The sequence below is a fragment of the Cherax quadricarinatus genome, chromosome 18, assembly GCF_038502225.1.
Source record: "Cherax quadricarinatus isolate ZL_2023a chromosome 18, ASM3850222v1, whole genome shotgun sequence".
In the NCBI taxonomy this organism is placed as follows: domain Eukaryota; kingdom Metazoa; phylum Arthropoda; class Malacostraca; order Decapoda; family Parastacidae; genus Cherax; species Cherax quadricarinatus.
In genome coordinates this window covers 1,793,759-1,821,634 of record NC_091309.1, presented here as the reverse complement: position 1 = coordinate 1,821,634, position 27,876 = coordinate 1,793,759, and the positions used below count along the sequence as shown (strand labels likewise).

Genomic DNA, 27,876 nt, shown 5'->3' with positions numbered 1-27,876 from the left:
ATGTACAGAGAACCTTCACGGCGCGCATAACGGAGATAAAACACCTCAATTACTGGGAGCGCTTGAGGTTCCTAAACCTTTATTCCCTGGAACGCAGGCGGGAGAGATACATGATTATATACACCTGGAAAATCCTAGAGGGACTAGTACCGAACTTGCACACGAAAATCACTCACTACGAAAACAAAAGACTTGGCAGACGATGCAACATCCCCCCCAATGAAAATCAGGGGTGTCACTAGCACGTTAAGAGACCATACAATAAGTGTCAGGGGCCCGAGACTGTTCAACTGCCTCCCAGCATACATAAGGGGGATTACCAACAGACCCCTGGCAGTCTTCAAGCTGGCACTGGACAAGTACCTAAAGTCGGTTCCTGACCAGCCGGGCTGTGGCTCGTACGTTGGTTTGCGTGCAGCCAGCAGCAACAGCCTGGTTGATCAGGCTCTGATCCACCAGGAGGCCTGGTCACAGACCGGGCCGCGGGGGCGTTGACCCCCGGAACTCTCTCCAGGTAAACTCCAGGTACTCTCTACTACTGTCTTCCGATACTGCCCACTCTCTACTACTGTCTTCCGATACTGCCCACTCACTACTACTGTTTTCCGATACTGCCCACTCTCTACTACTGTCTTCCGACACTGCCCACTCACTGCTACTGTCTTCCGATACTGCCCACTCTCTACTACTGTCTTCCGATACTGCCCACTCTCTACTACTGTCTTCCGATACTGCCCACTCTCTACTACTGTCTTCCGATACTGCCCACTCTCTACTACTGTCTTCCGATACTGCCCACTCTCTACTACTGTCTTCCGATACTGCCCACTCACTACTACTGTTTTCCGATACTGCCCACTCACTACTACTGTCTTCCGATACTACCCATTCACTACTACTGTCTTCCGATACTGCCCACTCTCTACTACTGTCTTCCGATACTGCCCACTCTCTACTACTGTCTTCCGATACTGCCCACTCTCTACTACTGTCTTCCGATACTACCCATTCACTACTACTGTCTTCCGATACTGCCCACTCTCTACTACTGTCTTCCGATACTGCCCACTCTCTACTACTGTCTTCCGATACTGCCCACTCTCTACTACTGTTTTCCGATACTGCCCACTCTCTACTACTGTCTTCCGATACTGCCCACTCACTACTACTGTTTTCCGATACTGCCCACTCTCTACTACTGTCTTCCGACACTGCCCACTCACTGCTACTGTCTTCCGATACTGCCCACTCTACTACTGTCTTCCGATACTGCCCATTCACTACTATTGTCTTCCGATACTGCCCACTCACTGCTACTGTCTTCCGATACTGCCAACTCACTACTACTGTCTTCTAATACTGCCCACTCACTACTACTGTCTTCCGATACTGCCCATTCACTACTACTGTTTTCCGATACTGCCCACTCACTACTACTGTCTTCCGATGATGCCCACTCACTGCTACTGTCTTCCGATACTGCCCACTCACTACTACTGTCTTCCGACACTGCCCACTGCTACTGTCTTCTGACATTGCCCACTTACTACTACTGTCTTCTGACACTGCCCACTCACTACTACTGTCTTCTGACACTGCCCACTCACTACTACTGTCTTCTGATACTGCCCACTCACTACTACTGTCTTCCAATACTGCCCACTCACTACTGTCTTCTGACACTGCCCACCTACTACTACTGTCTTCCGATACTGCCCACTCACTACTGTCTTCCGATACTGCCCACTCACTGCTGTCTTCCAACACTGCCCACTCACTGCTACTGTCTTCCGATACTGCCCACTCTACTACTGTCTTCAGATACTGCCCATTCACTACTACTGTCTTCCGATACTGCCCACTCACTACTGTCTTCCGACACTGCCCACCTACTACTACTGTCTTCCGATACTGCCCACTCACTACTGTCTTCCGATACTGCCCACTCACTGCTGTCTTCCGACACTGCCCACTCACTAGTGTTGCCTTCCCATACCACCCACTCACTACTACGTGCATCCGATACCGCCCACTCACTGCTATTGCCCACTCAATATTATTGTAACTTGTCATGATTGTGACCAGATCTACCTGGAGTTCATTACCTTTGTAACTTGCTCTGCTATCAATGGAAATAAGTCACTCTGTCTGACTTTTTTGGGTTATCCTAGGTTCTCTACACACATGCTGCTATGTATGATAATTCTATGTAACTGTATTTGTGTATACCTGAATAAACTTACTTACTTACTTATAACTTTGGGACCCAGTCCCTGGACCCATTATGTACCTCTGTAATCTTTTGACTACCGCCCACAGGATGGGTATGGGGTGCATAATAAACATTAAACTAACTAGCCTTACTGCTCACTCACTACTATTGCCCTCCCTTACTGCCCATGCGTTATTGCCTTCTTATACCGCCCACTCACTATTGCCCTCCCATGCTGCCCATTCACTGCTTTGCCATCCTATACTGCCCTCCAATAGTACCAACTCACTATTGCCCACTCACTATTATTGCTACTATTCTGCCGGGACACTACTATTGCCCTTTCTTGCTGCTCATTCCCTGTTGCCCTCATACTGACCACTCGTCTGTTGCTCTCCCCTTCTGCCCATTCATTAATCTTGCCCTCCCATAATGCCCAATCATTACAAGGGCCCAACCACACTTCCCACTCACTACCATTGCCCTTCCTTCCCACTCACTACCATTGCCCTTCCTTCCCACTCACTATTACCCTTTCGTACTGCCCCCTCACTGTTGCCCTTCCACATCACCCACTCACTGCTACGTGCCTCCGATACCGCCCACTCACTATTACTGTCTTCCGATACTGCCCACTCACTACTACTGTCTTCCGATACTGCCCACTCTCTACTACTGTCTTCCGATACTGCCCGCTCACTATTACTGTCTTCCGATACTGCCCACTCACTACTACTGTCCTCCGATATTGCCCACTCACTGCTTCTATTGCCTTCCCATACCACCCACTCATTACTACGTGCCTCCGATACCGCCCACTCACTGCTATTGTCTTCCGATATTGCCCACTCACTGCTATTATCTTCCGATACTGCCCACTCACTATTATTGCCTTACCATACTGCCCACTCACAACTGTTGCACCTACTTCCTGCTCATTATTCCCCTCCCATACTGCCCATTCACTACCATTACCCTCCCTTTCCACTCACTACCATTGCCCTTCCTTCCCACTCACTATTGCCCTTTAATATTCTCCCCTCACTATTGCCCTTCCATACCACCCACTTACTGCTACGTGCCTCTGATACCGCCCACTCATTATTACTGTCTTCCGATACTGCCCACTCACTACTACTGTCTTCCGATACTGCCCACTCACTACTATTGCCCTCCCTTACTCCCTTAATACCAAAACTAGGGAGGCCAAACCCATGATGACACTCTTCAGGTCACTTGTTCTATCTAGGCTGGAATATTGCTGCACACTAACAGCACCTTTCAAGGCAGGTGAAATTGCTGACCTAGAAAATGTACAGAGAACCTTCACGGCACGCATAACGGAGATAAAACACCTCAATTACTGGGAGCGCTTGAGGTTCCTAAACCTTTATTCCCTGGAACGCAGGCGGGAGAGATACATGATTATATACACCTGGAAAATCCTAGAGGGACTAGTACCGAACTTGCACACGAAAATCACTCACTACGAAAGCAAAAGACTTGGCAGACGATGCAACATCCCCCCCAGTGAAAATCAGGGGTGTCACTAGCACGTTAAGAGACCATACAATAAGTGTCAGGGGCCCGAGACTGTTCAACTGCCTCCCAGCATACATAAGGGGGATTACCAACAGACCCCTGGCAGTCTTCAAGCTGGCACTGGACAAGTACCTAAAGTCGGTTCCTGACCAGCCGGGCTGTGGCTCGTACGTTGGTTTGCGTGCAGCCAGCAGCAACAGCCTGGTTGATCAGGCTCTGATCCACCAGGAGGCCTGGTCACAGACCGGGCCGCGGGGGCGTTGACCCCCGGAACTCTCTCCAGGTAAACTCCAGGTACTCTCTACTACTGTCTTCCGATACTGCCCACTCACTACTACTGTTTTCCGATACTGCCCACTCACTACTACTGTCTTCCGATACTGCCCACTCACTACTACTGTTTTCCGATACTGCCCACTCACTACTACTGTCTTCCGATACTGCCCACTCTCTACTACTGTCTTCCGATACTGCCCACTCACTGCTACTGTCTTCCGATACTGCCCACTCTCTACTACTGTCTTCCGATACTGCCCATTCACTACTATTGTCTTCCGATACTGTCCACTCACTGCTACTGTCTTCCGATACTGCCCACTCTACTACTGTCTTCCGATACTGCCCATTCACTACTATTGTCTTCCGATACTGCCCACTCACTACTACTGTTTTCCGATACTGCCCACTCACTACTACTGTCTTCCGATACTACCCATTCACTACTACTGTCTTCCGATACTGCCCACTCTCTACTACTGTCTTCCGACACTGCCCATTCACTACTACTGTCTTCCGATACTACCCATTCACTACTACTGTCTTCCGATACTACCCATTCACTGCTACTGTCTTCCGATACTGCCCACTCTACTACAGTCTTCCGATACTGCACATTCACTACTATTGTCTTCCGATACTGTCCACTCACTGCTACTGTCTTCCGATACTGCCCACTCTACTACTGTCTTCCGATACTGCCCATTCACTACTATTGTCTTCCGATACTGCCCACTCACTGCTACTGTCTTCCGATACTGCCAACTCACTACTACTGTCTTCTAATACTGCCCACTCACTACTACTGTCTTCCGATACTGCCCATTCACTACTACTGTTTTCCGATACTGCCCACTCACTACTACTGTCTTCCGATGATGCCCACTCACTGCTACTGTCTTCCGATACTGCCCACTCACTACTACTGTCTTCCGACACTGCCCACTGCTACTGTCTTCTGACATTGCCCACTTACTACTACTGTCTTCTGACACTGCCCACTCACTACTACTGTCTTCTGACACTGCCCACTCACTACTACTGTCTTCCGATACTGCCCACTCACTACTACTGTCTTCCAATACTGCCCACTCACTACTGTCTTCTGACACTGCCCACCTACTACTACTGTCTTCCGATACTGCCCACTCACTACTGTCTTCCGATACTGCCCACTCACTGCTGTCTTCCAACACTGCCCACTCACTGCTACTGTCTTCCGATACTGCCCACTCTACTACTGTCTTCAGATACTGCCCATTCACTACTACTGTCTTCCGATACTGCCCACTCACTACTGTCTTCCGACACTGCCCACCTACTACTACTGTCTTCCGATACTGCCCACTCACTACTGTCTTCCGATACTGCCCACTCACTGCTGTCTTCCGACACTGCCCACTCACTAGTGTTGCCTTCCCATACCACCCACTCACTACTACGTGCATCCGATACCGCCCACTCACTGCTATTGCCCACTCAATATTATTGTAACTTGTCATGATTGTGACCAGATCTACCTGGAGTTCATTACCTTTGTAACTTGCTCTGCTATCAATGGAAATAAGTCACTCTGTCTGACTTTTTTGGGTTATCCTAGGTTCTCTACACACATGCTGCTATGTATGATAATTCTATGTAACTGTATTTGTGTATACCTGAATAAACTTACATACTTACTTACTTATAACTTTGGGACCCAGTCCCTGGACCCATTATGTACCTCTGTAATCTTTTGACTACCGCCCACAGGATGGGTATGGGGTGCATAATAAACATTAAACTAACTAGCCTTACTGCTCACTCACTACTATTGCCCTCCCTTACTGCCCATGCGTTATTGCCTTCTTATATTGCCCACTCACTATTGCCCTCCCATGCTGCCCATTCACTGCTTTGCCATCCTATACTGCCCTCCAATAGTACCAACTCACTATTGCCCACTCACTATTATTGCTACTATTCTGCCGGGACACTACTATTGCCCTTTCTTGCTGCTCATTCCCTGTTGCCCTCATACTGACCACTCGTCTGTTGCTCTCCCCTTCTGCCCATTCATTAATCTTGCCCTCCCATAATGCCCAATCATTACAAGGGCCCAACCACACTTCCCACTCACTACTATTGCACCTCTTCCCACTAACTATTGCCCTCCCATACCACCCACTCACTAGTTTTGCCCTCTACTGCCCATCCACTACCATTGCTCTTCTTTACTGCCTACTCACTATGCTCTAATTTAATGACCACTCACTACAATTGCCCTTCTTTACTGACCACCCATTATTGCCTTCCAATACTGCCCACTCACAGTTGCCCTTCAAGCTTTCCATTCACTACCATTGCCTTCCTGCTCTTATCCTCCAGTAGTGCCAGCTCATTATTGCCCCCCTGTACTCCTCACTCACTACTAGTGTCCTCCATTACTATCCATTTACTACTATTGTCCTCTAATACTGCCCACTCACAGCTATTGCCCTCCAATATTACCCACTCACTACTGTTGCCCCCAATACTGCCCACTAAGTTCTGTTGCCCTCCTATATAACCTACTTACTGTTGTTGTCTTATATCACCTACTCACTACTGTTGACATCCTATATCACCTACTCACTACTGTTGACATCCTATATCACCTACTCACTACTGCTGACATCCTATATAACCTACTCACTACTGTTGATGTCCTATATCACCTACTCACTACTGTTGACATCCTATATCACCTACTCACTACTGTTGACATCCTATATAACCTACTCACTACTGTTGACATCCTATATCACCTACTCACTACTGTTGATATCCTATATCACCTACTCACTACTGTTGACATCCTATATCACCTACTCACTACTATTGACATCCTATATCACCTACTCACTACTGTTGACCTATACCATCTACTCACGACTAAATATTAGAGACACTAGGTACAGTGTAGAGAAAAAAAAGAAGGAAAAAAAGAAATAGTAGTTTTGAGGTGGTTAGTTGTTTAGCCTTCATAAGTGTTAATTTGCAATGTCTCAGTCAATAATACTTAGTGAGGTGATATACTTGGAGAAGCATCATAGGAGGGACCCACTAATACAAGTAAGAACATAAGACATGAGGAGCAGGCTTAGTGGCCCATGCTAGGCAGGTGTTTCTGAAATCCACCCCTTCGCACTCAACTACTCTAGTGGTTGATCAGTAAAATTATGGAAGATGTCCTCTTTACCAAGAAACTGTGTTGTTGCTGTATCAGACGAGTATCAATATTTTAATGTTATACATACATTATCGACCATCTAATTGTAGATATTGTATACCATTAATATTGTAAGGTAACTTGAGGCTTGTTGACACTGACACAATATAACTAGGCTTGTTGAAACTAACAACACAGCTTGAGGCTTGCTATCTGTTATATACATCAGCATGGTATAACAGACTAGAATGATGTACGTTCATAATTCTTCCACACATTTATAGCCCTGTTTTAGTGCTATTAGACTAAAATTATTATAATTTAAGTAAAATCAAATATATATTTATGTTTATATGTTAAACATATATTGTCTAGTCAGTGTTTTTTTTATATATGCATAGAAAGGTGGAGCTATTTAGACTTCATTCTTATTTAATAACTTGTTGCCTAAGTGATGTCACCTTGCTCGTGGTTGACGTGTATAGCCAGCAGAGTGCCAGCAGCTGCTCATTGGGATAGATGGTCAGCAGCAGCTAATGGAAGTGAGGGCTACTCCTTGGTGGTAAAGGCCTCTTAACAGTGACACTGGCCCAGCAACAGCCTGGTTGAACAGGCAAGTGCCAGACGAGCCTGACCCATGGCCTGGCTCCAAGAGTAGTGAGACTCCTTGAAACTCATCAAAGGTATATCACTTACACAATCAGTTTAGACACTGTGTTAATTGTTGGAGGTGTGTTGATTGTTTCCAGTGCAGATAGCCCCAGTGTCAGTGTGACAGTTGTATTCAAAGTTTATTCTCTATAAGGATTACAATGCTGAGTTTACAGAATTTGGTTATTGTGTGGTTTACATGTAGTAAAATAATTACAGAGTGTACCACTAGAACACCTAGCATGGCTAGGCATTTCGGGCAGACTTATATTAAATCTTAAGTTTAAAATATTATAAAATTATGGGGTAAGTTGGTATTATGGCTAAGTGACTAAATACTAGTTGTGAGTTTAGCAATGTGAATGCTTTTGTTTTGGCACTATACATAGTTTCAGTATTGGAGTATCACAGGCCAGCTTATGACTAGTTAAGATTCATTATTTTGAGATTGAGATTGATATTTCTGTTTATGGTCAAATGGGTGAGTGAGTGTAAGTGTGAACCACCAGGTGGTATTCGTATTATTAGTTGACAGGGTGTATCAGGGAGATAAGATGTTTTCTGATGGTAGTTTTGAAGGTGATGAATGTGTCTGCAGTTTTGGAATTTTCAGGTAGGGTGTTCCAGATTTTAGGGCCTTTGACATACATTGAATTTTTGTAAAGGTTTAGTCGGACACTGGGAATGTCATAGAGATGTTTGTGTCTGGTGTTGTGCCTGTGGGTTCGTTCTGTCACAACTATCAAGAAAGCGTTTTAGGTCAAGGTTAATATTGGAATTTAAGGTCCTGTAGATGTAGATTGCACAGTAGTAAGTGTGGATGTACTGAACAGGGAGTAAGTTTAGATCTATGAAGAGTGGGGGGGGGGGGTGTTGCCAGGGATGGGATTTAGTGATTATTCTTACTGCAGCTTTTTGTTGGGTTATTATTGGCTTTAGGTGTGTTGCTGCAGTTGAACCCCAAGCACAGATAGCATAGGTGAGGTATGGATATATAAGTGAATGGTATAGTGTGAGAAGGGCAGTTTGCAGCACGTAGTATCGTATCTTGGAGAGGAATTGTCAGTATGTTCATACTCTGGAACTCTTACTTAGGCCTTGAAGGTTTGTTTTTTGTGTGGTGTTGAGGTTTGTGTCTGAGGAAACAAGTGAGCATATTAAACTTTTGAACTGTGGTCCAAGTATAGCCTCTGATACAAGTGTTTCCCACATTGTCATGTAACACGCATCCATATAATACTGTGCAGACTGATTATGTATGCTGTCATAGCTTCTTCCAGTGTGTATTGAAGAATTGCTTAGTCAGGAATCTTAACTGAGTAATTATGGGGAGTTGTCACTCCCATGTCTAGGTTGGACAATATTTGATTAGTGTCAAATACTGTACTCTGAATGGACACATAATTAAGAAAAATTCCCACTTCACTGTACCTACTGCTAAAGGCTTTTGTTTAAATTCTGACTATACCCAATTTATTGGCTCAGTGATAATTACTGAGTCAGTTATTCCTTAATTTCTTGTTACATAAACCGAATCAGGCTCCTGTCAGGTGGTCTCCTGGCCTGGCAGTGTGTTTTGTAAGTGACAACACAACTTGAGGCATGCCGATGGTAACAACTTGAGGCATGCTGATGGTGACAACTCGAGGCATGCCGATGGTGACAACTCGAGGCATGCCGATGGTGACCACTCGAGGCATGCCAATGGTGACAACCCGAGGCATGCCGATGGTTACAACTCGAGGCATGCCGATGGTGACAACTCGAGGCATGCCAATGGTGACAACTCGAGGCATGCCGATGGTGACAACTCGAGGCATGCCAATGGTGACAACTTGAGGCATGCTGATGGTGACAACTCGAGGCATGCTGATGGTGACAACTCGAGGCATGCTGTTGGTGACAACTCGAGGCATGCCGATGGTGACAACTCGAGGCATGCCAATGGTGACAACTCGAGGCATGCCGATGGTGACAACTTGAGGCATGCTGATGGTGACAACTCGAGGCATGCTGATGGTGACAACTCGAGGCATGCCGTTGGTGACAACTTGAGGCATGCAGATGATGACAACTTGAGGCGTGCAGATGGTGACAACTTAAGGCATGTTGAGATAGAAGCTTTTACCTGACTATGGAGGTGCAAATAAGTCTGCAAGTTCTTTTTCAGTAACTAGTAACAATTATTTGTTCCAGGTAGTGAGAGTCCAGTGTTTATCCACGAGGGGTTCAGTGTTGATACTGCTCTGAAGGACATTGAAGCAATGATTGAGGCCAATGACACTCCAAGACCCAATAAGATCTCTGCTCCTTATGAGGTGCCACAGTTTCCTATCGAACAGATTGAGGACAAACTGACATTTCATCGTCATCTTAGTGTATTGTTAGTATCAGTAAAAGTATTTTTTCTTTCTATCCTAAAAGATATGTAATATTTTGTTTTCCGCTAAAAGTTGTCAGATTTTTCAAAGTTTTTGTACAATAACTTGAGAATACCGCATCTGATAACCTTTACACTTTAAATGCTAAAGTATTTTAAGAAATGCTTAAGAGTATTATTGATATGTGTGAGTGTCAGTTTTTATTTGAGAATGACATAATTGTTTTTTTGTTATATCTTTACAGTGCCTATTCTAATGGCCTTCAAAGGTTCAGTATTATTGGGCTATGTGGGGGCCACTTTTATTTATAAATTATTCTTCAGTATGATAACTTGAGAATGCCTCTCTCTGTAAAGGCTTGAAACTTTATTACCAGTTAATTTAACTCAAAAGAAATTTCAGATTGATTTTGGAGTGCATAGCTCTGTTCAGTTGAAAATGCCTCTTCTGACTGGCTTGAGACTTTCCAAGCAATATGGATTCTTCCTTGTACAGTAACTTGAGAATCATTTTTCTAAATTCAGATTGATAGTATTTTGAAAACGTTATACGTATATAATGTAGTGAGGGGCTCTTAAACAAGGGACCCACGAATATCATAATGATAATACAGACTTTGGCTAAGACTAATACTGTAATGATTGTATAGATGTAGGTCTATTAAAGCTTATGGGTAAGTATTGTCGAGAAGATAAAAATAGATAATAAAAATAAAATTTCTAGGTTATACATTTTATTTCAAGGTGAATTCAATAATTGGATGGAGAAGAATCAGTGTCAGACTTTTATTACTGGTGTATCTTACTTAGAGCAGTGATCAGATAGTTATTAGACTGTTCAGTTGATAATCTGCTATTTTAACGTTTTCACTGTCCAGATCCCAAAAATTAATATTGCTCCCAGTGTCCATTTAAAAAAAAAAACTTTTTTTGTCTGAAATAGTAGTCTTTTTCTGAAGGTAATGACACCAAAAATATGAAATTTGATGGAAAACTTAAGGGATTACACATGCAAAGTTAGCAGTCCAAGCACAATTTACTCATCAGCAATTTCAATTTCATTGAACCATTCAACCAAATTCTTAGTTATTTTGCTAATATGCCTTATGTTCTATCAACTGAGCACAAGAAACTATCTATTCATGTATTACAACTAACCGATAAAGTGCACAGACTTCAGTCATTTGGCCAATTTTACACAAATTTAAAAAATGCCAGTTTAAAAATAAAACAACAAAATAAATAATGTAGACATTCCTGGCACTAAAACAACATTTCCTCTGCTCATTAATTGCATCCTCAGGCCTCTCCTATATTACATTTGCCTCCCATTTTGAACTCATGATCACATAAAAATGGAAAAGTTACTAGATTTTCCAGATAATAAATATAACCAGGAATGATTGGTCATGGCATCTCAGTAATTGAGTCAGACCTATTTAAATCCATTTGCTTTCCAGGCTATTTCATTTTATTGATCCTGTCTTCAAAGCAGCATCTTATTCTCAGCAAAATTTGCTGTAAAGGCTTGCGCATTCTCTCATTGCTCTCCTTTTGCAATCTTGCCACTTTTTTAACCTACCTCTTCCTCTCCATATTCTCTCCCTTCAGTCTATCATTTTTACATTGTAGAAATGTCTTGCATGCTAATTTTTCTCCCTTTCCATCCTCTTTACCTCATCATTTCACCAGTTGCTCCTCTTCCCATGTGCATGCTCCTTCCTATACCCATAAACCTCTGCTCTATACACTAAGAATGCATTCTTATATTTACTCGAGTCTTCCTCAACCTCCTCATTTCCTGCCCTTTGTCTGACTTGCCTTTTCCCCAATAGTTTCTTTTATTTTTGAAACTGTCTCCTTCCTCAATTTGTTTATTTTCATTTCTGTCTTACCCAGTGTTACCAGTCTCCTTGTACACCATCTACCTCCTATCTTACTCTTACTATATCTACTACTAAATAATAATCAGACACATGTTGCTCCTCTTGACCATAAGTTGAATATGTACATCTTTTGCCACAGTTTTGGAGTAAAATATGAACTGTCAGTTTATGGCCAACAATATACATTAATAAAGATAAATGTCTATATTAAATGAATGACAGGTTTTTTGTTAATTTGAGACACTGGCTTGTTACATTAATTTTTATATTTGAATGTCTTTATAGTGTAAGCTTAATGTTAAGTTAGTTTTATACTGTTTTTACCCTTGCTACAATTTTGCTCTGTTATATATAGGGAAAGTTCTTGAGAAGTCATTTGTATTTTGTTGCCTCACTGAGAGATAAGTTGTTATTGATTTCTTATTAGGGCCGTTGAACGAACATCTAGATTTGAGCCATCAGAAACTTGTTTGGATGACGAAGATACAAAAGGATTTGAAGTGGATGAGACTGACTCTGTTCCTCATTACCAGCGGGTCTTCATCAGTGGTGAGGAATCGACTAGAGTAAGTCACTGATTACACTTGATCCATAGTCATAGTTCAACCCTCCATCCTAGTAAATATTGGATTTTTAGTATAACTCAAGACTGCCAGTAAAATGACTGTCAAGTTAACATGTGAACATTAGGTTTTTATTAATGCTTCCTCAGTTTTCTTGGGTGTCAACCATTTTATTTTTATACAAATAACCCACACATAAAAGAGAGAAGCTTACGACGATGTTTCGGTCCGACTTGGACCATTTACAAAGTCGAACATTAAAATGGTATAAAATACCGACAGGTTGTTAGGTAAGACACATATGCAACAGTTAGGTATTTTTATTTCGAAACGTTTCGCCTACACAGTAGGCTTCTTCAGTCGAGTACAGAAAAGTTGATAGAAGCAGAAGAGACTTGAAGACGATGTAATCAGTCCATCACCCTTAAAGTTGTGAGGTGGTCAGTCCCTCAGTCTGGAGAAGAGCATTGTTCCGTAGTCTGAAACAAAGTCACAAGTCGGGCCGAAACGTCGTCGTAAGCTTCTCTCTTTTATGTGTGGGTTATTTGTGTATCGTTCCAGTCATGGTATTGTGCCTTTTTTTGTTATTTTATTTTTATGTATTAATCCTTAAACTGCTGGATGGTCTAAAATAAATGTGCACCCCAATGCTGATGATTCTGAAAAAAAAAACGTTATTTACTTGCCAAATTATTTTTCCTGATTTAGAAGCGTAATAAGATATGACGAGTGAAATCTGGTTATTAATTGCGGAGATATGAAGTTTTGATAGTGATATATGTGACAGCTATATAGCTGTCACATATGTGGAGGAAGTTGCCATGTGGAGGAAGTTCCTGTGTTTTTTAAAAAAAAAAAACATGATTTTTTCCAGTTTTTCTAATTATTTTTATGCATCATATGTTTTAGATCTATATGTTTTCATGTCAGTTTTTACTTATATTTATTGGATATGGGGCATTGTGGCAGTTGTTTCAGATGTATGGAATAGGTGGTAGGTTACTGAAAGCAGTTAAGAGTTTTTACGAGGATAATGAGGCTCAGGTTAGAGTACAGGTACCATCCGACTTACGACCGAGCTTGATTCCGACCAACCGGTTGTAAATCGAAATGGACATAAGTCAAACCTTACTACTGAATGTCAACATCACATTTTTGTAATTACTTTATTTTATTGTTTTATTTTGGTATTTCATTTTTTGCTTTACTTTTATGCTGTTAGTTCTGTATTTTATACTGTAAGGTTTAGGATGAACACTGTGTACAACACAAACACTTGTTTATTTCCCAGAAATTTGGCATAAAAAACATGGTCATAAGTCGAGTGGTTGTATGTCGAGCAGGTCGTAAGTCAGATGGTAGGTGTATGTAGGAGAGAGGGAGATTACTTTCCAGTAAAAGTAGGCCTTAGACACGGATGTATGATGTAACTATGATTGTTCATTATATTTATAGATGGGGTTGTAAGTGAAGTGAATGCTTGGATATTGGCAAGAGGGGTGGGACTAACCCCTTTGAGGGTCCAAACCCCTGGATCTACAGGATCTAAGAATTTTCCAAAAAAATAATAATATTTTTTCTTATGAAATTGAATAGAATTTTTTTCTGAAGGTAATAAAATGAAAAGTACGAAATTTTATAGAAAATTAACAAAATTACGCAATAGCGTAATTTCGTCAATTTTCGCCATATTTACACACTGGCAATTTTGCCCAATTTGAGTCCTATTTTAGACCAGTTGCATTGTTCCAGTTGACCAAATCCTTAGCTATTTTGCTAGTATGCCTTCTATTTTAGCACAAGAAACCACCCAATCACTATTTTAACTATCCAATAAAGTGATCAGAAATTGGTAATTTGTCCAGTTTCACATAAATTTCAAAATAGGGTCTACAATAAACAATGCAGGCATTCCTGGCACTAAAATAACATTTCCTCTGTTCATTATTTATGTTTCCAGGCTTTACACATGAATTCCATTTTGATTTTTTATTCACACACAAAAAAATAGAAGATTTATGCAATATTGTAATAATTGAATAAATAATATCACTGCCTTCATGAATGCATATTCGACCCACCAGTTGACCTGTATTGGACATGTGATTTCTTTACTCTTGAACATCGGCAAAAATCGAACATTTCCCCTACTTTTAGCTCAATTTCAAGCCATTTTCAGTCCTAAAACCAATCAAAATTATCTCTGTTTCTTTAATATATCTTCCATTCTATCAAATGAAACCAAGACACTGTGAATACAACCATAAAAACAATACAAAAATACACCGCAAAGTCGCTTTTTTAAATAAAAAACATGGTTGCAGTTTTTCTCATTATTTACTGTGTGCTGCAAGATTTTTTTACATGGTGCACACTTTTTTTTTTTTTTTTTTTTCAACAAGTCGGTCGTCTCCCACCGAGGCAGGGTGACCCAAAAAAAAAGAAAGAAAATCCCCAAAAAGAAAATACTTTCATCATCATTCAACACTTTCACCACACTCACACATTATCACTGCTTTTGCAGAGGTGCTCAGAATACAACAGTTTAGAAGCATATACGTATAGAGATACACAACATATCCCTCCAAAACTGCCAATATCCCAAACCCCTCCTTTAAAGTGCAGGCATTGTACTTCCCATTTCCAGGACTCAAGTCCGACTATATGAAAATAACCGGTTTCCCTGAATCCCTTCACTAAATATTACCCTGCTCACACTCCAACAGATCGTCAGGTCCCAAGTATCATTCGTCTCCATTCACTCCTATCTAACACGCTCACGCACGCTTGCTGGAAGTCCAAACCCCTCACCCACAAAACCTCCTTTACCCCCTCTTTCCAACCCTTTCGAGGACGACCCCTACCCCTCTTTCCTTCCCCTGTAGATTTATATGCTTTCCATGTCATTCTACTTTGATCCATTCTCTCTAAATGACCAAACCACCTCAACAACCCCTCTTCTGCCCTCTGACTAATGCTTTTATTAACTCCACACCTTCTCCTAATTTCCACACTCCGAATTTTCTGCATAATATTTACACCACACATTGCCCTTAGACAGGACATCTCCACTGCCTCCAACCGTCTCCTCGCTGCTGCATTTACCACCCAAGCTTCACATCCATATAAGAGTGTTGGTACTACTATACTTTCATACATTCCCTTCTTTGCCTCCATAGATAACGTTTTTTGACTCCACATATACCTCAACGCACCACTCACCTTTTTTCCCTCATCAATTCTATGATTAACCTCATCCTTCATAAATCCATCCGCCGACACGTCAACTCCCAAGTATCTGAAAACATTCACTTCTTCCATACTCCTCCTCCCCAATTTGATATCCAATTTTTCTTTATCTAAATCATTTGATACCCTCATCACCTTACTCTTTTCTATGTTCACTTTCAACTTTCTACCTTTACACACATTCTCAAACTCATCCACTAACCTTTGCAATTTTTCTTTAGAATCTCCCATAAGCACAGTATCATCAGCAAAAAGTAACTGTGTCAATTCCCATTTTGAATTTGATTCCCCATAATTTAATCCCACCCCTCTCCCAAACACCCTAGCATTTACTTCTTTTACAACATAGATATTCTCTCATATCTAGGCCCAAATTTACCACTCACAGCTTATGTGAGTGAGCTGAGTTCACGCTGTAGAACAATGGCACAGACCCAGGCTTCAGACACATAGAACAATGGTATGGACCCTCAAGTGGTTAAGAGATAAGGAATCTAACAAAGTGGGAGTTGTCACAGATGCTTTTTGCTGATGACACTGTGCTTTTGGGAGATTCTGAAGAGAAGTTACAGACATTGGTGAACGAGTTTGGAAGGGTATGTAAAAGAAGGAAATTAAAAGTGAACATAGGAAAGAGCAAGGGGATGAGGATAACAAAAAATTTAGGTAATGAAAGACTAGGTATCAGATTGGAAGGAGGGAGTACAGAGGAAGTGAATGTATTCATATATTTTGGAGTAGACGGGTCAGCAGATGGGTCTATGAAAGGTGTGGTGAGTCATAGAATTGATTAGGGTAAAAAGGTGAATGGATAACTGAGAAGTCTGTGGAGACAAAAAACGTTATCCAAGGAAGTAAAGTGGGGAATGTATGAGAGTATAGTGGTACCAACACTCTTATATGGGTGTGAAGCATGGATTCTGAATGTTGCAACAAGGAGAATGCTGGAGGCAACGTGCAGTGTGAATATACTGCAGAGAATCTGTAGCTTGGAGATTACAAGGAGGTGTGGAGATTCTAAAAGTATTATCCAGAAGGCAGAGGAAGGGTTGTTGAGGTGGTTCAGACATTTAAAGAGGATGGAACGAAATAGAATAACTTGGAGGGCATGTAAATCTGCAGTGGAAGGAAGGTGGGGTATGGGTCATCTTAGGGAAGGTTGGAGGGAGGGGGTAAATGAGGTTTTCTGTGTGAGGGGTTTGGACTTTCAGTAAGCCTACATGAGCTTGTTAGATAGGAGTGAGTGGAGATGAATGGTTTTTATGACTTGATGTGTTGTTGGAGTGTGAGCAAAGTAACATTTATGAATTCAAGAAACCGGTTAACTGGACTTGGGGTCCTGGAGGTAGGAAGTGCAGTGCCTGTGCTCTGAAGTAGGGGTGTTGATATGTTGCAGTTTATTTAACTGTAATGTAAGTATGCCTCTGGCAAGACAGTGATAAAATGAATGAATGATGAAAGTGTTTCTTGTTTTTCGGGTTACTCTACACCATGATGGGAAACAGCCGATGTGTTAGTAAAAAAAAAAAATGATTGCTCATACCAGATCAAGTGTATGGTAGTTATTATTGAGAAAATTGAAGGCAAGATGGAGAGCAGGATTGCTGATGAACAAGGAGGTTTTTAGGAAGGGTAGGGGATGTATATATTAAGTATTTACATTGAAGCATATAAATAAGCAATTATGTATTTATAAAAGGCATATTACAGGGTGGAAAGGATAGTAAAGTTCAGGTTAAGGTATGCAGGAGAGAGAGAGATTATTTTCCAGTAAAAGTAGGCCTTGGACAGGGATGCATGATATCACCATGGTGGTTTAACGTATTTATAAATGTGGTTGTAAAAGAAGTGAATGCTAGGGTATTGGGGAGAGAGTGTGGGATTAAAATATGAAATATATAATCAAAATGGGAATGGTCACAGTTGCTTTTTGCTGATGACACAGTGCTTTTAAAGAGAAGTTGCAAATGTTGGTGAATGAATTTGGGAGGGTATGACGATCTGTTGGAGTGTGAGCAGGGTAATATTTAGTGAAGGGATTCAGGGAAACCGGTTATTTTCATATAGTCGGACTTGAGTCCTGGAAATGGGAAGTACAGTGCCTGCACTTTAAAGGAGGGGTTTGGGATATTGGCAGTTTGGAGGGATATGTTGTGTATCTTTATACGTATATGCTTCTAAACTGTTGTATTCTGAGCACCTCTGCAAAAGCAGTGATAATGTGTGAGTGTGGTGAAAGTGTTGAATGATGATGAAAGTATTTTCTTTTTTGGGATTTTCTTTCTTTTTTGGGTCACCCTGCCTCGGTGGGAGACGGCCGACTTGTTGAGAGAGAGAGATGTAAAGAAGAAGATTAACCCTTTGACTGTCGCAACCCCCAATCCTGAGGTGTCTCCTGGTGTCGCAAAATTTCAAAAAAAAAAATTATTTTTTCTTATGAAATGATAGAGAATCTTTTCCCGATTGTAATGACACCAAAAACACAAAATTTGATGGAAAACTGATGGAATTATGCTCTCGCGAAGTTAGCAACCTTGGCGATATTTACAAATCGGCAATTTTGCCCTATTTTCGGCTAATTCCATTGTTCCAGTCAACCAAACTCATAGCTATTTCTTTAGAACTCCATTTTTTCTATCGATTGAGTACAAGAAACTGTTCATTTACCAATTGCAACTACCCAATAATGTGGTCAGAAATTTGCAATATGGCCAATTTCACGAAAATTAAAAAATATGACAATTTCAAAATAAGGTCCAGAATGAACAATGCAGACAATCCTGGCTCTAAAATAACATTTTCTCTGTTCATCAGTCATGTTTCCAGGCTCCTCTGATATTACTCTTGCTTTCTATTTTGAATTTTTATTCAAACAAAAAATAGAAGATTTACTGTTATGCAGACTACTGCAATACTGTAATAATTGTATAAATAACATCAACCCATTCATGACTGCATATTAGAATGGCTAGTTGGACATTTATTGGACAATGACATCATTTGTTTACTTATGAACATCTGCAAAAATCAAACATTTCCCCTATTTTGAGCTCCATTTCCAGGTTCTATTTATAGTAAAATCAATCAAAATCACCTCTATTTCTATAATATGTTTTCCTTTCTATCAAATGAGACCAAGAAAATGAGAATACAACCATAAATACTATACGAAAATAGACCACAAAGTCGGCATTTTAATTAAAAAAAATGGAGTTTTTTTTTCTCATTATGCACTGCATCCTCCAGGATTTTTTTATATGGTACACACTGACCACACAGACCCATTCTCTCACATGTGGGCCTACCAGCTTTCTCCTGCTTGATTTGAAGCCGCTAGAATTTATGAGTATATATACGTCAAACGCGGTACCTCGTAAGACATATATATACGACCTCGACAGTCAAAAGGTTAAAAATGAAGATAGGAAAGAGCAAGGTAATGAGGGTAATTAAAAATTTAGGTAATGGAAGATTGGATATCAGGTTGGAAGGGGGGGGAGTATGGAAGAAGTGAATGTGTTCAGATATTTGCGAGTGGACAGGTCTATGAAATATGAGGTGAACCAGAGAATTGACGAGCTGAAAAAAGTGGGCAGTGCATTGAGGCATCTGTGAAGACAAAGAACAATTCATGTTATAATTAGATAAATTTTACTAATTAACATAAACCTAAATAATGTACATCATAAATATTAAAGCTCAGATAATTAGTTTGCATGCAGAAACTAGAGAATACCTCTTGGCTTCAAACTTTAAAAGCTGCTTTATTTTGTGCTAAGAAGTTTTTCATTGTTATTTAGCTTTGCTAATACCTAATTTTAACCCATTTACTGTTTTAACCTCTGGAAGTAAAAGTTCCTCAGTAATGCAGTTTTTGAATTAAAAGCTTCTGAAATAGTAGTGAATCTTTTGTGAAGATAATGAACTCAGAAAAGCAAAATTTTATGATGAAAAATTAGACACATGTGCAACATCTGGGTATCTTTGTAGACATTTTGCCAAGCAGTGGCTTTATCAATACAATACAAGAATATAATGTGAACAATTATATACAAAAGATGAGGTAATCAGTCCCTCAGCCTTGGAGTTGATGAAGAGCACCATAGTCCTGAAAGAACTGAAAGCACAGTCATGGAGCTTGGTACTTGTATACCAGCATCAGGTGAAGGACGTGCAGCAGACGAAGGCATTGTCACTGGTGGGTTTGATTTCCCAGTGGAAGTAGATTATACCCAAATAAAGATACCCACATGTTGCACGTGTGTCTAATTGTTAATCTTGTTGGTGTTGTACACCATTTCTGTACAACTTGTCAGACACTTCAACATCATAGAATCTTGGCACAGAGGACATCTCCACAACCTTCTTTGTGACTGCTGGCCCATTCCTTGGGTATAACCTATTTCCACTGGTGAATCCCACCTACCAGTGACAATGCCTTCATCTGCTGCACGTCCTTCACCTGACGTTGGTATATAAGCACTAAGTTCCATAACTGTGCTTCACTTCCTTCAAGACTACAGTGCTCTTCACCAACTCCAAGGCTGTATAAAACATCATGTCCTTGTATTGATAAAGCCACTGGTTGGCGAAACGTCCTCAAATAAAGATACCCAGATGTTGAACATGTGTCTAATTCTTCATCTTGTCAGTATTGTATACCATTTATGTGCAAAGTTTTATATAAAACTTACAGAACTACACAAGTGCGAAGTTGGAGGTTGGGTAGCATTTTATGTGACTGAAATTTATCCCAACTTGAGGCCTGTTTTTAGACCAGTTCAAGTTCTCAAACCAACCTAATTCCTGTCTTCACTATTTTGCCTTCCATTCTATTGTTTAAGCTCAAGAAAATGCCCATTTAACTATCAGGACTACTCCGTAAAGTCCCCAGAAGTCTGTAATTGGGACATTTTATGCAAAATTCAACAAATTCCACATTAAAACAGCCCAAAATAAACACTGTAGGCATTCCATCCACTAAAGTAACCTTTTCTTTGTTCATTAACATTGTCTCTAGGCCTCTCCTGTATAACACTCATACTCCTGTTTTTAATCCATCATCACCAAAAAATAAAAATTTTGCCCTGTTTACCAGCAAATAAAATATAACCAAGAATAATTTGTCATGGTTTATTTGGACTGTCCATGTAATTGAAATTGACTTAGTAAAAATCCATTAACCAGACTAGGGGGGGGGGGGGGGAAGGGGATGAGCCCATCCTCAAGAAAATTGTCAAAAATCAAATATTTTCAGGCCAATTCTGGTCTGTAACTCACTAAAATCAACTCTTTAACTAGCAAGTCTTCTAATCTATCAAATGATACAAAGAAATTAATAAAACCATGACAACCACCCTACAAAATGCTTCAGATTTGCTATTTTTTCTCAAGCACAAAGTTAAAAGTTTAGCTGTTCCCCTCATGCACTACTTGGTGCTGGATTTTTTTTTTTCAACTGTGAATGCCCATTGCACATCCATTTTCTCATGTCTACATTAAAATTTACTGCTCACAGCATTATATTCCTCTTACAACCATGTATCGTGTCAAAATAAACTTCTTATTCTTATCCTAGACTTCATCTTATGAAAGCTGACAAAGCAAATGTGATGGTTATTATGGACAAGGTAGATTATAGCGGAAAAATGAACACATTATTAGAAGACGGGGATACTTATGTACCCCATAATAAGAACCCTTTGGACCAGGTTAATAGTAAGTTTAATAAAATACTTAGAACCTTACTGAGAGGTAATGAGGAATTAACTAAACAGTTATCGGCGAGATCTGCGACACTCCCTTACATGTACAGTTTGATTAAAACCCACAGGCCTGGTCTTCCAGCCAGACCTATAATTAATTCTGTAGGATTGGCATCATATGCCTTGTTAAAATGGTTGGTAAAATTATAGTAACTCCTTTGCTTGGCAACATTTCTGAAACCCACTTAAAAGACAATGTTGATCTCATCGACAAATTGCAAAATATGAACATGTCTAATGATTTTACACTTGTTAGTTTTGATGTCACTGCGTTGTTCACGAGAGTCCCTGTTCCCGACTTGCTATCTTATTTGGAAGAAAAATTAGATGAGTTCTCTTTTCCGTTTGATAAAAATACAACGAACCCTTGGTTATCGGCCATAATCCATTCCAGAACGTTGGCCTAAATCTGAAAAGGTCGAAAACTGAAATAATATTTCCCATAAGAATTAATGTAAATGCAATTAATCCATTCCAGACACCCAAAAATATTAAAAAAAAAAATACATTTTTTAAAGATTAACTATAGTTTTACATACACAAAACAATGAGAACTAAATGAAATAAATAAATGAACATTTAAATCACTTTAAATACCTTTATTGAAGACTCTTGTTGGCTTATGGAAGACAGGGAGGAGGAGAGAGGGAGGACTGATTATTGTTTGGAAGGGGAATCCCCCTCCATAAGGACTTCAGGTATCAAAGCCCTCTCTGGGGTTACTTCCCTTCTTTTTCTTTTACTGCCACTAGGTCCAGCTTGAGAGTCAGTGCACCCCTGTCACACCAAAAAACTGTCCAGAGAGGTCTGTTTCTGGCATCTCTCTAAGATTTGCCTGAAGTGGGTCAAGGCATTGTCACTGAACATGTTGCAGATATGGCTTGTTTCAGCTTGGCCAGGGTGATATTTCTCTACAAAACTTTGCAACTCACTCCACTTTGCACACATGTCCTTAATCACTGAAGAAGGCACATTCTTCCCTCTCTCTTCCTTCTCCTCTACAGCAATTTCCTCAGCTGTGGTCTGTTGCTGTTGCAGATGAAGGTCTTGCAGCACTTCAGTGGTTAGCTATTCCCTGTGGTCCTCCACCAACTTTTCCACATCCTGGCCACTCACATCCAACCCCATGGACTTCCCCAAAGAGACAATAGATTCCACAACAGGCGTAGGGTCGTCAGGGTCAGCCTCCTTATCGAGGACACATTCTGGCTACAATTTTCTCCAAGCAGAGTTGAAAGTTCTGGAAGTCACTCCCTGCCAAGCCTTACTTATAAGGCTTATGCAGTGGAGGATAGTGAAATGATTCCTCCAGAACTGTCTTAGGGTCAAGCCAGTGTCCGAGATAACTTCAAAGCACTTTGAAACATTGCTTTCGTGTAGAGTTTTTTGAAGTTAGAAGTGACCTGCTGGTCCATGGGCTGGATGAGAGGAGTGATGTTAGGAGGCAAGAACTTCACTGTTATAAAATTGAAGTCCCTAAACAAATGGTCTTCCATGTCTGGAAGGTAAGCAGGAGCATTGTCCAGTACCAGGAGGCACTTGAGTGGCAATTTATTTTCCTGGAGGTATTTTTTCACACTGAGGCCAAACACTACTAGCTTTCCACAACACGCACAATTTACTTTTGACGACATTGTTTTTCTTGAACACTCTGGGATTTTGATAGTGATACACCAGTAAAGACTTCACTTAGAAATCCCCACTAGCATTACCACAGAACAAAAGAGTTATCCTATCCTTCATAGGCTTGTGTCCTGGCAATACCTTTTCCTCCTGCGTGATGTAGGTCCTCTTTGGCATTTTCTTCCAAAAGAGGCCTGTTTTGTTGCAATTGAACACTTGTTGGGGGAGGAATCCTTCAGCCTCTACGTACTCCTTGAATTCATGCACAAATTCTTCAGCTGCACGTTTGTCTGAACTTGCAGCCTCGCCATGCCTTACAACACTTTATATGCCACTACACTTCTTAACCGTTAAACGGTCCAAATGTATATATACGTTTACTCGCGTAGCGCCCCAAATTTTTTGAGGAAAAAAAATCCTTTCTTTTAAAAGGAAAAAAAGAGCATATGGTACCCAGGCATCCCCAATTATTTTAATATAGCACACAGTGAGTGCGCACACCCATTCTCTCATGTCTAGGTGACTCAGGCTTATTGTGGCAATGTTGAATGAATGATTGACAAAGAAAATGTATATATACGTTTGGGGCACTACGCGCATGACCGTATATGTACGTTTGGACCGTTTAAGGGTTAAATCTCTCAAATCAGCCTTTGCTGGCCCTAAATTCACTAACAGCAGCACTCGTTCCAGGCATTTTATTCACAAGATCCGCATGTAACTGCCTTGTCTTTTCACAAATGATCGACTCCACAACACTATCTCCCGCCAATTGTTTATCGTTGATCCACATCAACAATAACCTCTCCACATCTTCAGTTATTGGTGACCTTTATTTCGTTAGCATATTTACCCCTTTCACAACATTAGCTTCCTTGATTTCTACTTTCTTTGCCAGAATGGAAGTGATTGTTGATTTGGATTTCCCACACATCCTGGCAAGCTGGAGCACACGTACACCACTCTCATACTTTGCTTCAATTTCTTTTTTTAATTCCATCGTGTTTCTCACTTTCTTTACCACAGGAACTTTACGAAGGAACTTTCTTTGGGCCCATGGTGGCTTATTTCGCAGTTGCAGTCAGTAAGCACCCAGAAAAACAATGGATTAATGTATAATGAAGTGTTTGGATGAATGCGCAGAGTCTTCCTCGCTCTCCGAGAGAGACAGCCAAACTGACTCACGAACCCGGTAGGGTGGCAGGATGGACACATCCGATACAGCCAATTTCCGAGTTGACAGCCGAAATCCGGGATAGAATATCGGCCAAAAAAGTGGCCGAAATTCTTCTCTGTATGTTCTCCGAGTCCATATCCATCCTGTAGTAAGGGGACCAAAACTGAGTGGCATAATCCAAATGAGACCTCACTAGTGAGATATAGAGCTGTAAAATAACTTTTGGACTAATGTTACTTATACTTCTAGAGATAAATCCTAGTATAATCTGTTAGCGAAATAATCTTGCGAATTAATTTTCCCCATAAGCGCACGCCCACTAAGGCACTGACTGTCTTGGCTTTAGATTTCTGCTTACCACTTCCCTTCTTCTTTTAATGACTAGGACCCTTCAAGTCACTTTTTCATATCTCTGTATGATCAAGCTCTACTTCACCTAGAAGTTTATATAGCTTCGAGGGGTTATTTTCTTGTTACTTATTTTCCAAGGACTAGTACCTTACACTTATCCACATCGGTGCGGGTTTTTAATCTATGCATCTGCTATGCGGAAAAATTTTGCAGACCAAGACATTAATTTGTCCAAATCCTCCTGGAGTTCATTACCTTACACTTATCCACATTGTTATCCTCCTCAGAATGAATTATACGGCCTATCTTTGTATCATCAGCAAATTTACTCATGTCAATCGTAATCCCTTCATCAAGGTCATTAATGTAAATTATGAACAAGAGAGGTACTCTATTGAAGGCTTTACTAAAATCCAAATAAACAATATCATATTCTTTATCACTGTCCATTGCCTGAAATGTTCTATTGAAGAATGTCAGTAAATTTGTCAGGCAGGTACGACCTCTCGTGAACCCATACTGAGATTCATTAATCAAATTATGCTCTTCAAGGTGACTTCTAATAATGGCAGCTATAATTGATTCTAATAACTTGTCCACTATAGATGTCAGGCTAATTGGAGGGTAATTTGAAGGAGTGGACTTATCCCCTGATTTGAATATAGGAACCACATTAGCCATCTCTCACAACTCTGGAACAACACCGGTAAGGATGGATACATTAAAAACACTCATTAATGGCTGACTAAGCTCCATCTTGCATTCCTTAACCCTTTGAGGGTTTTTGACGTACTAGTACGCCTAAATTCTAGCGCCCTCAAATCTAGTGGGAGAAAGCTGGTAGGCCTTCATATGAAAGAATGGGTCTATGTGGTCAGTGTGCACAGTCTAAAAAAAATCCTGCAGCACACAGTGCATAGTGAGAAAAAAAAACTTTGACCGTTTTTTTGTATAAAACAGCGACTTTGCACTGTATTTTCGTATGGTATTTATTGTTGTATTCTAGTTTTCTTGGGGTCATTTTATAGAATGGAAGACATTACAGAAATTGAGATGATTTTGACTGGTTTTACAATGAAAGGTACCTTGAAATTGAGCTCAAAGTAGCAGAAATGTTCGATTTTTACCAAATTTCAAAAGTAAACAAATCGTGCCAAGCGTGCAATACACGTCAACTGGTGAGTTTAATATTCTTTCACAAGTGCGCCAATAATAATTATACCATTTTTTACACTAATGCAGTAGTCTGCATAACAGTAAATCTTATATTTTTTGTGAGAATAAAAATTCAAAGTGGAAAGCAAAAGAATATAAGAGGAAATGTCATTTTAGTGCCAGGAATGTCTTTCTTGTTTATTCTAGACCCTATTCGGAAATTGGCATCTTTTGAAATTTGTGTGAAATTGGCAAAATTGCTAAATTCTGACCACTGTACTGGATAGTTGAATTTCATAAATGGGTGGTTTCTTGCACCCATTCGATAGAAAAAATGGAGTTCTAGCGAAATATTCATGTTTTTTGTCGACTAGTACAGTGGAATTGGCCGAAAATGGGGCTCAAAGTGGGCAAAATCGCCGATGCGTGAACATCGCCGAGACCGCTAACTTCGTGAGAGCATAATTCCGTAAGTTTTCCATCAAATTTCAAACTTTTGGTGTCCTTATGATCGGGAAAAAATTCTCTATCTTTTCATAAGAGAATTTTTTTTTTTTTTTTAAATTTGGCCGACCCTGAGAACGAGTTTCGGAGAGGGCCTGTCGACCCTCAAAGGGTTAAGTACCCTTGAAAACAACTCATCGGGTCCCGGGGACTTATTTTGCTTCAGTTTGTCTATCTGTTTGATAACCATGTCCCTCGTGACAGTAATATTAAGTTAATTTGAATTCATCAGTAACTGAATAATTGTTAATTTCTGGAATCTCGTTTATGTCTTCCTGTGTAAAAACTGACAAAAAATAGTCATTAAATAAGGAACACATTTCCAGTTCCTTATCCATCAGCTGTCCATTCCCAATTTTCAGAGGTCCTACTTTTTCCTTCACTTTCGTCCTATACACTTGAAAGAAGCCCTTTGGATTGGTCTTTGATTCATTAGCAACTCTAATTTCATATTCATGTTTAGCCTTTCTAATCCCCTTTTTTACTTCTCTTTTAAGCTGAACATATTGGTCAGTAAGGTTAACCTCTCCTCTTCTGATGCGCCTATAAATTCCCCTTTTCTCCCCTAATAGATGCTTTAGCCTCCTGTTAACCCATTTGGGATCGTTATTATTAGACCTAATTTCTCTCTGGGGAATGTATATACTCTGAGCACGGTGTACATTATTAAGAAATAAATCATAATGCAGATCCCTTCGTAATCATAAGTATGATCGTCGAAGAAATGCTGAACACTGACAATGATGCACCTGTTGTGCATTCTTTGAGTGATGGTGAAATTAGATGAATTGTGATGTATAAATAAGCCGTAGAGTTGATATTAGCATCATATTGAAATATTTTGTCGTGCCTCCTAAGAGCAGGAATTCCGCTGGAACGGATTAATGCCATTTCATTTAATTTAAATGAGGAAAATTGACTCGGCATACTAACAAATCGGGATACAAACGAGGTCATGGAACAGATTAAATTCGTAAGCCAAGATTCCACTGTACGTATATTCTTATTCTCGTTACCTGTAATCATAACCCGGCCTTAAGTGAGAATTCATCACTTATTTATGAACCCTTGGAGACCATATATATATAAGCAATCAATTAGTTACTGCCATTTTAGTATTACGCTAGGTTTAAGTATGCTTGAAATGCTCTGCATAACCAGGGGCTTTCTGCATGCATGCCTAAATGTCACCTTTCTCTGTACAAACATTGTATCATGCTGAAATAAAAGTTAGTTTTATTTTTTTTTTCAACAAACCGGCCATATCCCACCAAGGCAGGGTGACTAAACAGAAAAATGAAAGTTTCTCTTTTTAAATTTAGTAATTTATACAGGAGAAGGGGTTACTAGCC

At 40.4% G+C, this 27,876-nt stretch overlaps 1 protein-coding gene across 14 annotated transcripts in view; it reads left to right on the top strand.

Annotated features, from left to right (window-relative positions):
* The window catches only part of AMPdeam (AMP deaminase), a 231,436-nt gene that overhangs the window by 13,191 nt on the left and 190,369 nt on the right, over positions 1–27,876 (top strand). For 10 of the 14 annotated variants that reach the window (XM_070086034.1, XM_070086036.1, XM_070086032.1 and 7 more), the window contains 2 exons: positions 10,068–10,254; positions 12,565–12,703. In XM_070086034.1, the coding sequence (XP_069942135.1) occupies positions 10,068–10,254; positions 12,565–12,703 (326 nt within the window). Of the gene's footprint in view, positions 1–10,067; positions 10,255–12,564; positions 12,704–27,876 lie in introns of those variants that run through there. The other 4 variants (XM_070086039.1, XM_070086038.1, XM_070086041.1 and 1 more) reach the window with 2 other exon arrangements.